The following is a 15953-nucleotide window of genomic DNA, read 5'->3' on the forward strand; positions in this document are numbered from 1 at the left end:
GCTAGGCAGCACAGAAAAGACAGAACTGCTGTAGCAGGCTCCTTGATTTGGTCTGATCACGTTGTTTGGAAAAGCTACCAAAAAACCCCCCAACACATCGCAAACAAACAAAACCCTCTTGTTCAAAGAGTGCTATGGTGATTTAGTTGCTAAATTTTAAAATTAATTTTCTCTACAGGAACAAGCACAAAGAAAACTTTAAAAAGAAAAGTTTTAGATGTTAAATATACATTTATTCCACTTGATTTTTATTTATTTTTTTTCTTTCTTTCCCCAGAGCAGTACCTCTGTTGGGATACCTACCTCAGGATTTAATAGGAACACCAGTCTTGGTGCATCTTCACCCAAATGACAGACCATTAATGCTAGCAATTCACAAAAAAAGTATGTAATCTCTTACTGTGGCGGAAATATAATATTTAAAAAAAGTGTTAATAATGACTCCAAAGATTTCAGCAAATAAGAGGTGAAAATTAATCGACTATGAATTTTTGTGCAAGCAAATACTGAATCCTTTACTCTGCAGCTTGATTCTTAATGCAAATAGGTGAAAATGAGAAATCTCTCAAATTCACGTTTGATATGAAGCATATGCGTCTGCTGCAAACAAATTGACTGTAAATGAATATTTCATACATAAAGAAAAATTTCTTGAGAATGCAATGATAGAAGTTGTCACACTTTAAATGTCACACTTCTTATTTCATAGAGAAGAAAATAAGAGCCTTTCTGGCAATGTTGATTTGTTAAACTTTGAAAATGTAAAGCTGCTTCTTCAGTCATCTCTAGTTGTTGGGTTCTGAAGGTGACTTTCTTGACACAGTCCAGTAAGTTTATGAAGGTCTGCTTATTCTGGTAGCCCGGCATTTCTAAATGTCTAGACGTAGCTGGTATTTGTTCCTTCGGAGATCATCTTCCTCCTTTGCAATTTGTTGTAAAAATCCTGAATCATGAAGTAGAATCGTGCAAATATTAATCTGCAACTTCTTTTTGAATCGTTCATTACAGTACTTCAGTATGGAGGACAGCCTTTTGACTATTCACCGATCAGGTTTTGCACTAGAAATGGAGATTATATAACCATGGACACTAGCTGGTCCAGTTTCATCAACCCCTGGAGTCGCAAAGTGTCGTTTATCATTGGAAGACACAAAGTTAGGACGTAAGTCAATAAACTGCTGTGACTTAAGGTTCATTTATTTTTTTTATATGTATTTGCCTTTGCCCTGGATTTACATAGTGATCTTTAAAAAGACATAAGGGATATTCAGAGGGGAAAAAATCCGCACATACAAATTGGTTCCTTTTTGAATTTGCATTTTGTGATGTAGTAACTACTTTAAAACAAAAAGTTCAAGTCCTCCTCAATCCTGTCAAGAGTTGCTTTAGAAGAAGGAAGTCATGCTCAAAGTGAGTTAAGGGTGTGTATTTTATCAGATTCAAAGGCTGCAGATGCAATAGAACAAGCATCATATTCTGTTCGGGGTACATAGATGGTAAATTGAAGGTGTGGTCTCTCTGTGACTGAAGTACTTGCATTGCTGATGAGTTGGAATATGTTTGGTTTATGCAGGGGTCCCTTAAATGAAGATGTCTTTGCTGCTCCCAACTATACAGAAGATAGAATTCTTCATCCCAGTGTTCAGGAAATCACCGAGCAAATCTACCGGCTATTATTACAGGTACAGCATGTGCTTTAGTGTTACCCTTTTCATTTCCCACTGGAGAAAGGGCATTTATCTTTGACTACTGTACTGGAATTTCTGGCTACAATCCTGGAAATTACTTACACTCATGATTACCAGACGAGCCATACTGAAGTATATTAAAGCTCCAGTTGGTATTTTAAGGATTTCATGTAGCTATGGAATCCTCACAAAAAGCCTCAAAACCAAACAAGCAAACCCCCTCCCCGTGCTCCCCGCCCCAGGAAAAAAACCCACCACCAAACCAAACCCAAAACCCTAAGACAAACCTAAAAAAAAATATTTTTCCTACCGTGGAATTAATGGCAATAACTTAGTTCTGATTTATAAACGTACCTCAAGACACTAGTTTTATATTTTTTTGTTGTTGTTAACAGCCTGTACCTTTTCCTACCGTGGAATTAATGGTAATAACTTAGTTCTGATTTAAAACTGGTGTGTTGAGGTGCGTGTATATATTTTTTTGTTGTTGTTAACAGCCTGTACACAACAGCGGATCCAGTGGCTATGGAAGTCTAGGTAGCAATGGGTCACACGAGCACCTAATGAGTGTGGCATCCTCCAGTGACAGCGCAGGAAATAATAATGAAGACACTCACAAGGATAAACCAGTAGGTTTGGGTTTTGTTTTTCAAGTATGTGGCACAAAACAAACTAGTAAAAGTGAGTAGGTGTTTTGGTTTTTTACTTTTAGCAGAAAACTTTCAAATTAGGGATGGAAGAAAGTATAAAGAAGAAATCTTCCTTTTTTGTTTAATGTGGGAAAAAAGCCTTTCTGGAGGAATAAACATTTGTGGTGTAGATGAAGTCTCAGGGTACTGAAGAGCAGTTATAAGTGTGCAAGTTGTTGTATATAAAGAATTTAAACCTGTAAAGTGTGTGAACTTATTCGAGTGTCCTTTATATGCTATATGCTGTGTTGCTGGGAATACTGGATATCTGAAAGCAGTTTCTTTTTGGGAGTGGAAAGGCTGTAGTTAATGTTTTCCCAGATGAAACTCAGAAGATAAAATGTAATAATACCTGTGTAATGCAAGTGATAGCTTGACCTTGATCACTTTTTATGTTGTAAAAATACACTATATAATACAGAATTAAATGGGATAAAATAAAAACACTTTTGAGCCTATATCTTACCTTTACTGTAGATTGGGCCATTACTACATCTAGTTGATAGTGAGATGTAATATTTTAATTCCATTAGTCCATTAGAACAAAACAGCGGCAATTAATTTTTCCCAGGGCTTAACAGAACTATTCTGTGGGCAAAGTAAATCAGACAGACAGTAACGTCCTGAGTGCAGTCAAAGGAACTGCACCTTTTAACGACTCCAGTTATTTTGACTTCCTTGTTGTCCTGCCCAAATTCTCCCAAATCCAATTTTGGCTTCGGTGATCAGGCGCGGCAGCCGGCTGGTCTTGCCAAGGTGGTCACCTTCCTGCCTTCCAGTCCTTAAACGCTAGTGACTTAAGCAGATGAAATCTCTGCTGTTTCTTCTTTAACAGATTAGTTAGAACATTTCAGAACTATGCAGAAAAGGAGTGTAGAAGGAGTTCTTGTTTCTGAGGGAAATATCTTTCCTTGATTATTTCCACAGCTAGTGAAGACAGCTACTTCTATAACATTCTGTCAATGCTTGGTTAAATTTCTAGCACAAGCTGTCAATCTTTACAGCAATATTCTATTTACCAAGTGATACTGTTTTGTTGTTAGATTTTCTTTCTGAAGTCATCTTTTTAATGTATCTTTACGTTTTCCTACCAAAGTAATTCAACCAGATTAAACAAAATGTGGAGTAATTGTGTACATACTTTAAATTTCTTCTCTTTCCAATTCCCAAAAACGTGTTGCTGCGCAATAAAATTCTATACACCAGACTAATTGTACCTAAGGTTCGATTAGTTGTCTGAGCAATCGCTATGCATGATGTTTTATGTCAAAATTTTGTAGTAAGTCTTTTTAATGACCTGCTTTCAGGAGGTTTGTCAAGATGCCCGTAAGGTCAAAAACAAAGGTCAGCGTATTTTCACTGACAGCAAAGCAAAACTGGAATATAAGAGAGAGCCTTTTACAGGTAAGACATTAGCAAGTTAATTAAGTGTTAGTCTCTTGTGCTGGTGCCTTGTGTGATATGACAGCAGGACTTTTTCTAGCTTGGTTCTAATCAATGCATGACAGCATTTTTATCAATTAAAATTATATTATCCTGTGTCTTTTCACTATGTTCGGGAAAATATTCTGTTCAGCTACGTCTGAATTGATAATGGTGTGTAACACACAGTTAAGGCATGTCCTGAAGCTCTTGTTTTCAAGTGCTTTAATTGTAGCTCATGTTTTCATACAAGTCAAACAGCTTCTTTTCTGTTAGGTGGAGAAAAATGTCATGAATGTTGTTTATGTTATAACCTCAGATATTTTTAAATTGATAAATGAAAAACTTACCAATGCTATTTAAATTCTTCATAAATTAAGTTATTCTTCTAATAATTTTGTACAGTTTATAGGCACTAGAGTTGTCCTCATCCTGATTGTGTTTCAACTCTAATGATAATTATTCTCTAATAGCCCTAATATCTCTTTCCTTTGGATGCACATGCATCAGACTAACTAAACTTCACACCCCTGAGAATCCGTAAGGACAGGGAAACATTTACAGTGTTCATCTGTTAGTGCGCAAACCTCTTGCTTGCTTTGCAGTGGTCAACTTGTGACCTCAAGAAATAGGTATAAATGGGAACTTGACCATGGCTTTTAGAGGAGTTTGCAAGGATTTAACACCATGACCACATAATAGCAGTGTCTCTTTTCACAGAAAAGCAAAGTGGTCCTGGCGGTCAGGTGAAGGACGTAGTGGGAAAGGATACTGCAGTCACAGCTGCTCCAAAAAATGTGACTACGGAAGAGTTGGCTTGGAAAGAACAGCCTGTATATTCTTACCAACAGATTAGCTGTTTGGACAGTGTCATCAGGTGAGCAACCAGTGTGTAAGTTACTTTTGACCTCTAGACTTAAGACTTGTGCGTCTAATACTGCTGAATTGTTGTGTCGTAGGTACTTGGAGAGTTGTAATGTGCCTGGTACGGCAAAAAGAAAGTGTGAACCTTCATCAAGTGTTGCATCACTGAGTTCTGGAGTTCATGAGCAAAAACCAGCTGATAACGCCATACAGCCCTTGGGAGGTATCTACAGCACAGCTCTCTTTTTCTTTTTCTTCTTTTTTTGATTGATTTTTTGCTAGCAGCTGGTCGGATGTTACTTCTTTGCAGAATAGTGACACGTGTGGCTTAGGCATGACCTCATAGCTGTTTTCTCAGTGTTAGGTGTTGGTGACCTAACTTTTCTCATTAAAATCTTCCCTACAATCAAAATATCGAAGAGTTGATTAACTATCTGGATCGCAGATGCAGTATTTCTAATGTCGTTTATATTGTAGCTTATTTATACTGTACAAAATACAGCAGGCTTTTGAGTTTTAGGACTTGAATCATTATAAAACATTTTGCAGTTGGGACTTTTAAGAACAACCAGCTGAAGAACTTGACTGCTAATTAATTACAACAAAAATACACATTTTGCACTTCTGTTTCTTTCTGTGGACATTAAGAAGAAAAAAAAAAAGTAACAGGAGGGTAAAATGCACCATCAACTACTTTCAGTGTTGTGTGAGGCACAAGAACCAATTTGAAAGGAATGCATAGCCATGGAAATAAAAGATGGGGGTTACTGAACATAGCTGCAGGCAAAAACATCAACTTAATTTGTTAGGAATTAGATACAGTATTTGATACAGTCCCTGTCTGGATGTGGAGTTAATGTGAAGGACCTAACTGTTTCTTTAGTACAAAAATTATGGGGTTGGTAGAGAGCTATACATGAGATTCTTGCTGGTTCAGCTTGTCATTTTATAAGGCTGAAGGGGGAAAGTGTCTAGTAGTGTTTCTCAAAAACTTTTCTGGAGAATGATCTAGCCTGTATCTCCTTTTGATGAACTCAAAGAAGTGCTAATGCAGCTTTTAAAATCAGATTAGAAGGTACCAGTGCACATAGGAACAAAGTGTCCTGAGGAAGGAATTGAAATGCCTTGAGAACTAGAGAGGAAAGAAGTGGTAGAATTAGCATCACGTGAACACGATTTCTGCTGTCGTTTGGAGCCTGTGCAGTTCTAGGTGACAGGAGAAGCTGTGAGTTCACTAACTTTTGGTGCGCTGGTGACTGAGAAGGACAAAGCCAACAGCGTATTCTGGTCAGAAGAAAGGTAAACTTTAACGATGTGTTTTACCAAGTATTCCTACTAGAGAAGGAATGTTTTGCTGCTACTTTATGAGGCACTGGTGTGACCTCTACTGGATTGTTGGATATAGCTTTCAGGTGAGAGAATTTAAAATAGGCGGATGCTCAGGGTAAAGCTGTTGGGATAATGAGCTAATGATAGAGATTAGTGTACAACAGAATGGGAGCTGGGTGAGACATAATCTTAGGCTGGAAAAGGCTGGAAGCTTTGTTCCAAAGTCATATTTCTTTGGAAGGATAGTGAAGACCAAGAAAGGGGATAAAGTTCTTCATTGGAAAGATTTTGTTAGACTGGTATGTGAAAGTATAAGTCTGGGTTTGGTTGTTCAGAAGTTGTTTTATTCCTACAATATTCTTGGTGCAATGCACAAAGTAAAAGGTTAATTTTGTGTCTTGTCAGCAGTTTAACTTCTGCTGTTTTGCAGCCCTAGCAGCATGTGACTTGCATTTGCTCTTGTTCATGTTCAGTAAACTACAACTTCATTTCTTTTACTAGATCCTGCAGTGCTGAAGGCATCTGGTAAATCAAATGGTCCCCCAGTGGTTGGTGCTCACTTAACATCTTTGGCTTTACCTGGCAAGCCTGAAAGTGTTGTCTCGCTCACAAGTCAATGCAGCTACAGTAGCACCATTGTTCATGTTGGAGACAAAAAACCCCAACCTGAATTAGGTATGCCTTGGGCTAATAAAGTGACAATTCCTAGCAAGTTTAAACTTCAGACATGTGAACAGCTAGTATCTGCTTGAGACTTACAGCAAAAATGTTCCTATGGAAACAAAATGAATAGAGACTTACAGCAAAATAATTACAGAATTGTAATAGCTTAAAATGCATATGCAGACCTTTTTTTACTTCATCTTAACTTATTTTTTTCCTCCCATTTCTGTAGAAATGATAGAAGATGGTCCAGGTGGAGCAGAACTCTTAGATGGGCAGCTTCTTGCCCCTCCATCCAGCTCTGCGCATGTGAATCAAGAGAAGGAGCCATTTAAAAAACTGGGGCTTACAAAGGAAGTCCTTGCCGTGCATACGCAAAAAGAGGAGCAGAGCTTTTTGAATAGGTTTAAAGAAATCAAGAGATTTAATATTTTTCAGTCCCACTGCAATCACTACTTACAAGATAAACCAAAAGGACGGCCTGGTGAACGCGGTACGGCTATCGTTTTTATGATAAAACTTGTAATTATTAGGAAGTAAATCCGGTTAAGAGGGCAGTTCCACTTTTAGCTGTATTGGGAGACACTGCATAGTGACAGTTGCGTACTCTTTCTAAAGTCCTCAGGATAAGTCTTGCTTGCAGATTGTAGGTAGAATATGGTTTTTATGGAGTAACCGACATTTTGGGTAACTAATGTTTGGATTTTTATCTGTTCACTATACTGTTACTAAGCCACATCTACTTTCAAGGGACAGAACTCATGCTTTACATGTTTGCTTTACTGTATCTATGCTTGTATTTGCTTGCTTTTCTTTTCCTTCTGTCTTTCATTTCAGATTTGTGGCTTGGTTTTGTTTTCAGCCTCTTTCCTTTACATCCAGTTTCCCCCATTTCACCATTGTGAAATTGGTGAAACAATCTGATTGATTGTTTGGTTACCTTGAGCTTGTTAATGTGATCAGTGGGATGGAAATGGCTCGGACTAGCTGTAATAGTGAGATAATTTTGTTTGTTAGGACCGGGAGCATTTTAAGGAGTGCTTGATACTGATCTGACTTTGTTCCCATTTTGGTCCTGACTTGACTTGGAACAGAAGTCAGACACTGCTAAGCATTTTTTTGCAGATTCTTATCATTCATTTTTTATTTATAATAGTTATTCAGGTCCCACATGACCTTAACTCTCTAGAAAAGCTTTCAGTCACATCCCGTACTGCTTCCATTGTAATTACTGGAGCAATTAGAAGATTTTGGTTTGGGTTTTTTTTTTTTTTTCCTCTGGAAGCTACTGTTTTGCAACTTTGTGCTGTTTGAGTGACACACGTTTGAGCCTGGACTCATCCACCGCTGCTCTCTTCTTCCCTGGTGGTTTTCATTGCCCAGGTAGCTCAGCTCTTGTGCTAGAGGTAAAAGCCAGCTGCTTCCATCTGGGTAGGCTAAGTCCGGAGCTGTGATTTTAGGCAACTTGGAGGGATGAAAGGGGTCTGTCAGACTGCAAGTAGGTTCCTTCCTGATGGTTTGGTTTTTGTTTGGTTGGTTTTGTTTTTTGGTTTTTTTTTTATACAGGTGGCCGTGGACAAAGAAATGGTGCTTCTGGAATGGATCAGCCTTGGAAGAAAAGTGGAAAGAACAGGAAATCAAAGCGCATTAAACCACAGGAGTCTTCGGACAGTACAACTTCAGGAACTAAATTCCCTCATCGGTTCCCTCTTCAAGGTTTAAATACGACTGCTTGGTCACCGTCGGACACTTCACAAGCCAGCTACTCGGCAGTGTCTTTTCCCACGGTCATGCCTGCGTACCCACTTCCTGTTTTTCCAGCAGCAGGGACTGTGCCACCAGCTCCTGAGACTTCCCTCTCTGGTTTTAATCAGTTGCCAGACTCTGCGAATACTTGCCCTGTGCAACCATCCCAGTTCTCTGCACCCCTCATGACCCCCGTCGTAGCTCTTGTGCTCCCCAACTATGTCTACCCAGAGATGAACAATAACTTACCTCAAGCGCTTTACCACGGCCAACCCAACTTCCCTGCCCATTCCACTTTCTCTTCGCAGACAGTATTTCCGACGCAGCCGCCGTTTGCTACCCCCAGCCCTTTCCCGCAGCAGGCGTTTTTCCCGACACAGCCATTCCATTATAATCCACTGGCGGAGAGCGAGAAGGTCCCTGTCGCAGAGCCGCGGAATGAGCCGTCCCGTTCCTGCACTCCACAGTCAGTGGGACCTCAAGACCAGGCTTCGCCACCTCTGTTCCAGTCCAGGTGCAGTTCTCCTCTGAACCTTCTGCAGTTAGAAGAAACCACAAAAACTGCTGAAAGTGGAGCTCCTGCGGGCTTACACGGAGCTTTAAGTGAGGAAGGAGCCATAGGCAAAACTAATAACTGTAGTGGAAAGGGATCCTTACCGGTAAGTATGCTGGTGGGTTTTGGTCTGTTGGATTGGGTTTATTTGAAGTCTTCACCTTCCTGAATGTATCTGAAGTTGTTAATATGTAGAGATGCCTGAAATGGATTTTTTTTGTTTATTTTCCTGTGTGTTTTCCTCTCCCTGTTTTCCTGTCTCTGCTACATTCTTTCCAGTCTTTCCACTTGTTGGATCTGTTTTTTGATGATAGACAGTAATTGGTCAATATAATACCAGGAGATGGACTCACAATTGTAATTAGTAAATTCAGGCTTCAGCAAACTGAATAAAACATGAAATCCAGTCATTAGAGTAGTCTTAACCTTTAAAAATTAAAACCACCTTTTTGTTGTTCTCTTGTTGCACTAAGAAGCTTGGAAATATATCCTGAAACAGTTTTGTTCCACTTTAAAAAAAAAAAAAAAAGGCAATTAGATAAGTCCATTGAAAAGCAATAAAATAGATTTAAAATAATTTTTAGCAAAAAAGTTTTGGGCTTTGTGTGGAGGGGGAAAACAATCTATAAGTGGTCTGAAAGAAGCTGGTGAGATCTCCATGTTCAACTTCTCCCTGGTTAGGGATGATTTATTTTACCCAATATTCTTGACGCTGATCCTTAAGGGGGATGAATGGAGAAGAGAGGGAAATGGATGTTATATCTATGTTTTTTCTAGAGAAAGTTTAAAACCTGATTGATACAATGCAAAAACCTGTCACGTTCTGGTATTACGCGCTTGTTACCTCGCAATCTTGAGAACAAATGCACGTGGTTTCCATTAAAAGAAACTCTCTGTCATACTAATAGTAAAAATGCCACTTAGGGAGAAATTTCCAGGGTTATATGTACCTCGTGTCGTCTGTGCAGTACGTAACATTTCTGAGACCTTACCTCTGTGAGGACTTTGGACTTGTGCTGTGGTGTAACTGTGCATCTGTGATGGGCTCTAACCTCCAGCGTGCTCTGAGATGTCTCTGCTGGATTAAAAGGAGATGGAAAATAAAACTTAATAGGAACAATTTTGCTGACAAACTCCTTTGAATTTGCTCCAACTGTTAGTTCCTGTTCTTCAGAAACCTGTGAAATGTGATGTTTTGTAATTTCCTCATCACTTGCTGTAAAATGAGGGCGATATGGGCATTTGTTCAGGAAAGTATTAAGGGTAAAGCTAGTTCTTTTCATTATTATGTATTTTACTTAGTTTTGTCAACCCTGATTTCTTTCAAACTGACTCACAGTGAGGTTTTTCTTACGTTAGAATTAAGCATACTTAATGCTCTTTCCATCCCTTAAAAACAAACGAATTACCTTGCCTAGAAAGCTTGCGTCGGGGAACACCTGAGAGTACTAACAGTGATGGGCTGTTGGTGCAAGTCTTTTTGAGGTAGATTTATAGTAGGAGCAACTCCTAGTGTATCTTAAGTGGCTTGGTCAAATTCTGACTTGTCCGGGACAGTGGGGACTGTCGAAGCTGAATCACAAATGCCTGCCTGCCTTACTCACTAAACTATGTATTTTTTTTAATTTTTTTTAAAGAAGAATTGAAATCTCAGTCTTACTTAAGAGCCACGTGTCTGCCTGTCAGTCCATGTCCTTAGTCTTCAGTTGGTCTTCCCATAGCTTATTGGTGGTTGTCTGTCTTGGAATAACTGTGTGAGCATATTAGAATATACAGTGAAATGGATTACTACTAAATGTAAATTATTAATAACAATCGCTGTGGATTTTGGGTGGTTTTTTGTGTTGGTTTTTATTTTTTTAATTCTGTTTTTCCCCGTCTTTTCTTACTGCTAGGCTGAATCTCCAATGGATGCTCAAAACAGCGATGCGCTCTCCATGTCTAGTGTCCTGCTTGACATTTTACTCCAAGAAGATGCATGTTCAGGCACGGGTTCAGCTTCTTCAGGGAGTGGTGTATCTGGAGCTGCTGAGTCTCTGGGGTCTGGATCCAACGGCTGTGGCATGTCAGGGAGCAGAACAGGTAACGCTGGCAGCGAGTGCCCTCGTGGCATTTTGGAGCGTGAGGTACCGCAAACACTGCTTGAACATCAAGTGCTTCACATAAAGATCTTTGTCTTTAATCCTCAGTGCATAATTCGTTCGTGATTTTTTTTTTTATTTATTACAAAATATGAAAGAAAGCTTTTCTATTGGGCTTTTAATTTACGGTATAGAACCTTTTTCACATGTGTGTAAAGTAGCTATTAATAGCTATTAAGGTATTATGTAGGTATGACAGAATAATGAAGAGAAATTACTGTATTCCTTCATGTTTCATTTCAGAGTTTTTCATTTAAGTAACCTAATTTTTCTATTGATATTTATTGGAGACTTAGCTTGAGAATTTGACTTTTAAAAATACTAATGCGGTTAATTAGGGGTGGAAATTCCCTCCATTAAAAAAAATAAATAAAACAGTGATTGCATTTATATTTTCAGTTCTCTCTCATTTTCTCTGTTTTCGAAAGCATTCTGATAATCTACGTGCTTGTCAATTTGTAATGAAACTTTAAATTCCTTTTTACAGGTAGTAGCGAAACTAGTCATACCAGCAAATATTTTGGGAGCATTGATTCCTCAGAAAATCACCATAAAACCAAAATGAAGGCAGAAATGGAAGAAAGTGAGCACTTCATTAAATATGTCCTCCAGGATCCTATTTGGCTTTTGATGGCAAACACAGATGACACGGTGATGATGACGTACCAGATACCTTCACGGTAATTCCAGTGTCACCGTCCTTCCTGGGCTCTATATATGTTGGGGGGATCAGGGTATATGGAAGGAAAGATAGATGCAAATCTCTGTCTCAATAGATATAAATTGGTTTTAATGTTTAGCTCAGCGTCAAGAAGAATTCTTGCTTCCTTTATATCCTTTGCATGCTGCACAAGAAGTTTTCAGTCAGTAAGAATTACTTGATTAGGCTTACCGGTATTTTTAGATCAACTACCTGAGTTGAAATTAACCGTATATATTTTTTTTGGAGGCTGTTTTATGGTTAGTGATACGTAACTGCTTGCTTACAAATCCTTGTGGTCTGAGTAGGGGATCCTGGCAAGTACACTTAGCTCTGGTGATGGTCTGTGGCACGGAAAATCTGTGCTCCCTGACTCTGTTGTCCTTGAGATGCCACATTCTGGTTTTTCATTCTTTCTTTTTTTTTTCTTTTGTTTTGCCTGGGTTGTTAACTTGCACGTGTTCATTCTTCTGCATAAATTCCCATTTGAATAAGACAAGGAAGTAGAAGGTAAAATCATAAGGTTTCTAAGAGAAAAAACTTTATTTAAATAAAGCCCACAAACACAATTCTCTGCTTCAATAGCAAAGAGCACATTAGGAGGAGAGGGGGTGACAAGTCTGCAGGCTTTTTTTAATCTTGTTTATATTTCTTGGGAAGAGCGCATGGTATTTTGAAAGGAATAGGAAGTTCCAGTAAAGACAAGTCTTCTGAAAGGGAGGGAAAACAAGCTTTCAAAATACAGAAGCACAGGGATGGTGGAGGGGGAAAAAAATCCTCATAAGAACTTCAGAGGTTTTCCCCTAGATTTAAAAATACCTTGACATTTCTCAGTTTTTGTAGCCTGAAGCTACAGATGGGAATTCCACTAGACCGTAAAAGTAGCAAAGCCTGCCGAAGAGCATTTCGTAGATACAAAACAGATATTGTGATGAGTTAAGCTCACTGACAGAGCGTGATGCCCAAGAAGAGAAGCGTAAAGCCAGCCTGCCCTTAGGTGTGTTGTAAGGAACAGGAATAGAAACTTACTTTCTGTTGTCATCTTTTATAGAGGTACACAGCTTGTAAATACTTGGTGACAGGGCTTGTTTGTTTTTTCTTTTTTTCTTTTAAGTTTCTAAATCAAGATGGGGCATTGATGGGGAGAAATAACTCTGGCTGCTGAAATAGAGCAGTGTTTTCTAAATCCCCCCCTCTCTGTCCTGTAGTTTAATCCATTCTAGATGACTTCCTTAAACATCTTACTTCTGCTTCAGTATCTCACATGTGCATCTGGTATTTATTTTGTGTTGTCCTCCCAGTGAAAGGGAACTTGGAACTTGCCACAACAGCAAGTTGTGGCAAGTAGAGTTCTTAGTGGTTTCACCAGTGGTGGTGCTGCCCAAATAGCTCTGAGAAAACTATTTTCAGTGGTGGGATTTGAAAAGACACTGAGCCAGAAGAGATGTGTTAAAGTTGTCTGCAAATGCAGAAAGCTGCTGAAATAACCACATCTTTCAATGTAAGATTAGTAAGCTTAATGTACCAGAACAAAATAGTCTTTAAAAATGTTAATATTCGTCTAACATTATGTAGGCATAAAGCCCAGAAACTTTTGAAGCTCAGTTTCTAAATACATTTTATTGTAGAGATTTGGAAACAGTTTTAAAAGAAGATAAGCAGAAGCTAAAGCAAATGCAGAAACTACAGCCAAAATTTACAGAAGAACAAAAAAGAGAACTTATTGAAGTTCATCCATGGATCCAGCAAGGTGGACTGCCAAAAACTGTTGCTAATTCTGTGAGTTTAAATGAGTTACTTTTACATGTGTAACAGTGCTTAAATTATTAATTGCCTGTGTTAAACTTCTCCATTCCTGTTGCTATGAAAACTTGGTCAATTACGCAGAGAAAAAAATTAATTCAAACTTCCGTGCATGGTTTCTGACTTGATTTAGTTTACCATAATTCTGCTTTCTAGTGGCAGAAGTTAAAGGAGTGGTGAATGCTGTTATAAGAATTTCCTTTCTCTTTCTAAATTTCTGTGTATCTGTTTGAAAACCTTTATCAAACATAGCCAGGAGCTGCACTACATAAAAGTCTTTATTTTGTGCATGAGAATTTATGCCCATTGCTTTCTAGAAAGTACAGAATTAACACAAGTATGCAGTTCCGGTTTTCTGTCAGAATTCTTATGCAGGGTCGTTCCTTGCCTTGATTCTAAAGTGGTTTCAAGACTTGAAAAAACACAAAACAAATGAAAAACCAAACAAACCCAAAACCAGATAAAACCAAACCAAAGCATTCTTGCAGTTTGTGTCTGCAGTTTTTTACTTACTCACACACCAAGACCTGATGGCATTCTCTCTGCCTCCCATCATTTGTAGCTGGTTTTGCACAGGTTACCAAATGCAGAGGCTTTCTTTGCACCCGAGTGTTTCAGAAGCCAGTGTAACAGACCTGCAGCGAAATCCTAACGCTGACACTAACATTCCTGCCAGGATAATGCTGTAGGATCCAGCTTGTGCAAGCGTTACAGTCGCTTCATTCTCTTAAGCCCTGCAGCCAACATGAGCATATCGCTGCAGGGTCAGCAATCAGATGGAGGAAAAGGTGACTGGAAGTGTCGTGTAAAGTGTCACCATTATAAGTGATTGATGACATAACGGCTTCCTGTAGAGTTCTCAGCTACCTGTACTGATTTACTACGCGTTATAAAACAATTGCGTGGAGGGGAAAGCTGAGGAGTGGAATATGTCTGGTAGCTGCAGCGCAGATGTCAGTGTTCCCTTGGAACCAGCGAGGGCGTGCAGCAGGACTGGTGGTGGAATTTATTTTGTTTCTTTTCCTTTGACTTCTGAGTGTTTCTGTGATTTTCTTCTTTCTTTTTAGGAATGTATTTTTTGCGAGGACAACATACAAAGCAGTTTTTATACGTCGTATGATGAAGAAATCAACGAAATGGACCTCAATGAAATGATTGAAGACGGTGGGGAAAACAACTTGGTTTCCCTGAGTCAAGTCAGTGAAGAACAAACATAGCCTTTGAGCCAGTTATTTTCAAAGCTGCTTCAAAAGTACAGTGATGATTCGTAACGGTTTTAATCTTGTATCCAACGAGATTAATCCAGTTCATAAAAACAAATGTGTTTTTTCTTGCTCTAAATGAGTCATTCGTGAATGAATCTCTTTTTAAATGGTGGCAATCTCTTCCCAGTAAGGACATTGTTGAAGATGGTATAGCTTTTCTTTAAAAAAGAAAGACTCCTATTTTGCACTCACATGCCTCAAGTATTTCTTTATGAACTTCAGAAACTTTCATCGATGCCTACTTTTTTTTGTAGAGTGGGTGAATGAGTACTGAAAATCCCCCTACGTACATATGGTTCTTCAAATCTCCTTTGGGTATTATAAATTGTTCTAGCAATTTTGCTTAGTGGCTCTTTAGCATCGTTCTTAATATTTGAAGTGGTCCAGCGTAGTAGAAGAAATAACCTTCAAGCAAATCAATTCACACTTGCCCTTCTCATACCAGTTGATCCCATCCTCTTTGTTTGTCTCCTATAGTTTTGAATGTAGGAACCTTTTTTTTTTGTCTAAGAGAAACGTCGAACTAATTTTCTAAGATGGTCTTGGGTTAAAATACTTCTGTGAATGTTTCAGAAAGTATAGCCGAGTGCTGACAACTTTTTGTAGCCTTTTATTTAAATGGACGCTGCAATACTATGAACTGTTTGTTACCTTGAAGCATCGTTTGTGAGAATTTATACACAAGAAATCTTTCTGCTTAAAGATTTTAAAAACTGAGACCACAGAGGATGACTGCATATGCTCCAAGCTTGGTGTAACTTTAACCGTAATTTCTGGTTTGTTCTGTCAGGAGGTTGGCCATCGGTTTTTCCTGTGTGGCTAAACAAACATCAAACTTGTATGTGGCGAGAGAGGATTAGACATTTCTTGTCTTCTAACCAAAAAAAAAGTGATTTTGAGAACAGCATTGACTTTCACTGTATTTGATTTGCATAATCTAAAATCACGCGTGGCTGGAATCCTTTGCTGTCAAGGATTTGATTTTAATGCCTCTGAGATTGTATTGACTTGAATGTGTATACTTCATGTTCTTGTGCTGTTTATACATGTTGGATGTGGAAAAAGAACACAACAGAGCAACTTTAATATG

The 15953-nt window shown here is 38.6% G+C and overlaps 1 protein-coding gene across 1 annotated transcript; it reads left to right on the forward strand.

Moving 5' to 3' along the window:
• Nucleotides 1-277: 277 nt before the first annotated feature.
• PER2 (period circadian clock 2) lies at nucleotides 278-14815 on the forward strand (the record flags this gene model as incomplete). Its single annotated transcript, XM_009872629.1, has 14 exons — nucleotides 278-384; nucleotides 1009-1162; nucleotides 1574-1682; nucleotides 2186-2317; nucleotides 3688-3781; nucleotides 4520-4676; nucleotides 4759-4886; nucleotides 6494-6667; nucleotides 6888-7148; nucleotides 8222-9060; nucleotides 10850-11036; nucleotides 11583-11775; nucleotides 13424-13574; nucleotides 14666-14815. Coding segments are annotated over 14 exons (2836 nt in total), but the record flags the coding sequence as incomplete, so codon positions are not given.
• Nucleotides 14816-15953: the final 1138 nt, after the last annotated feature.

This window comes from Apaloderma vittatum, unplaced genomic scaffold, assembly GCF_000703405.1.
Source record: "Apaloderma vittatum isolate BGI_N311 unplaced genomic scaffold, ASM70340v1 scaffold17917, whole genome shotgun sequence".
NCBI classification, from domain to species: domain Eukaryota; kingdom Metazoa; phylum Chordata; class Aves; order Trogoniformes; family Trogonidae; genus Apaloderma; species Apaloderma vittatum.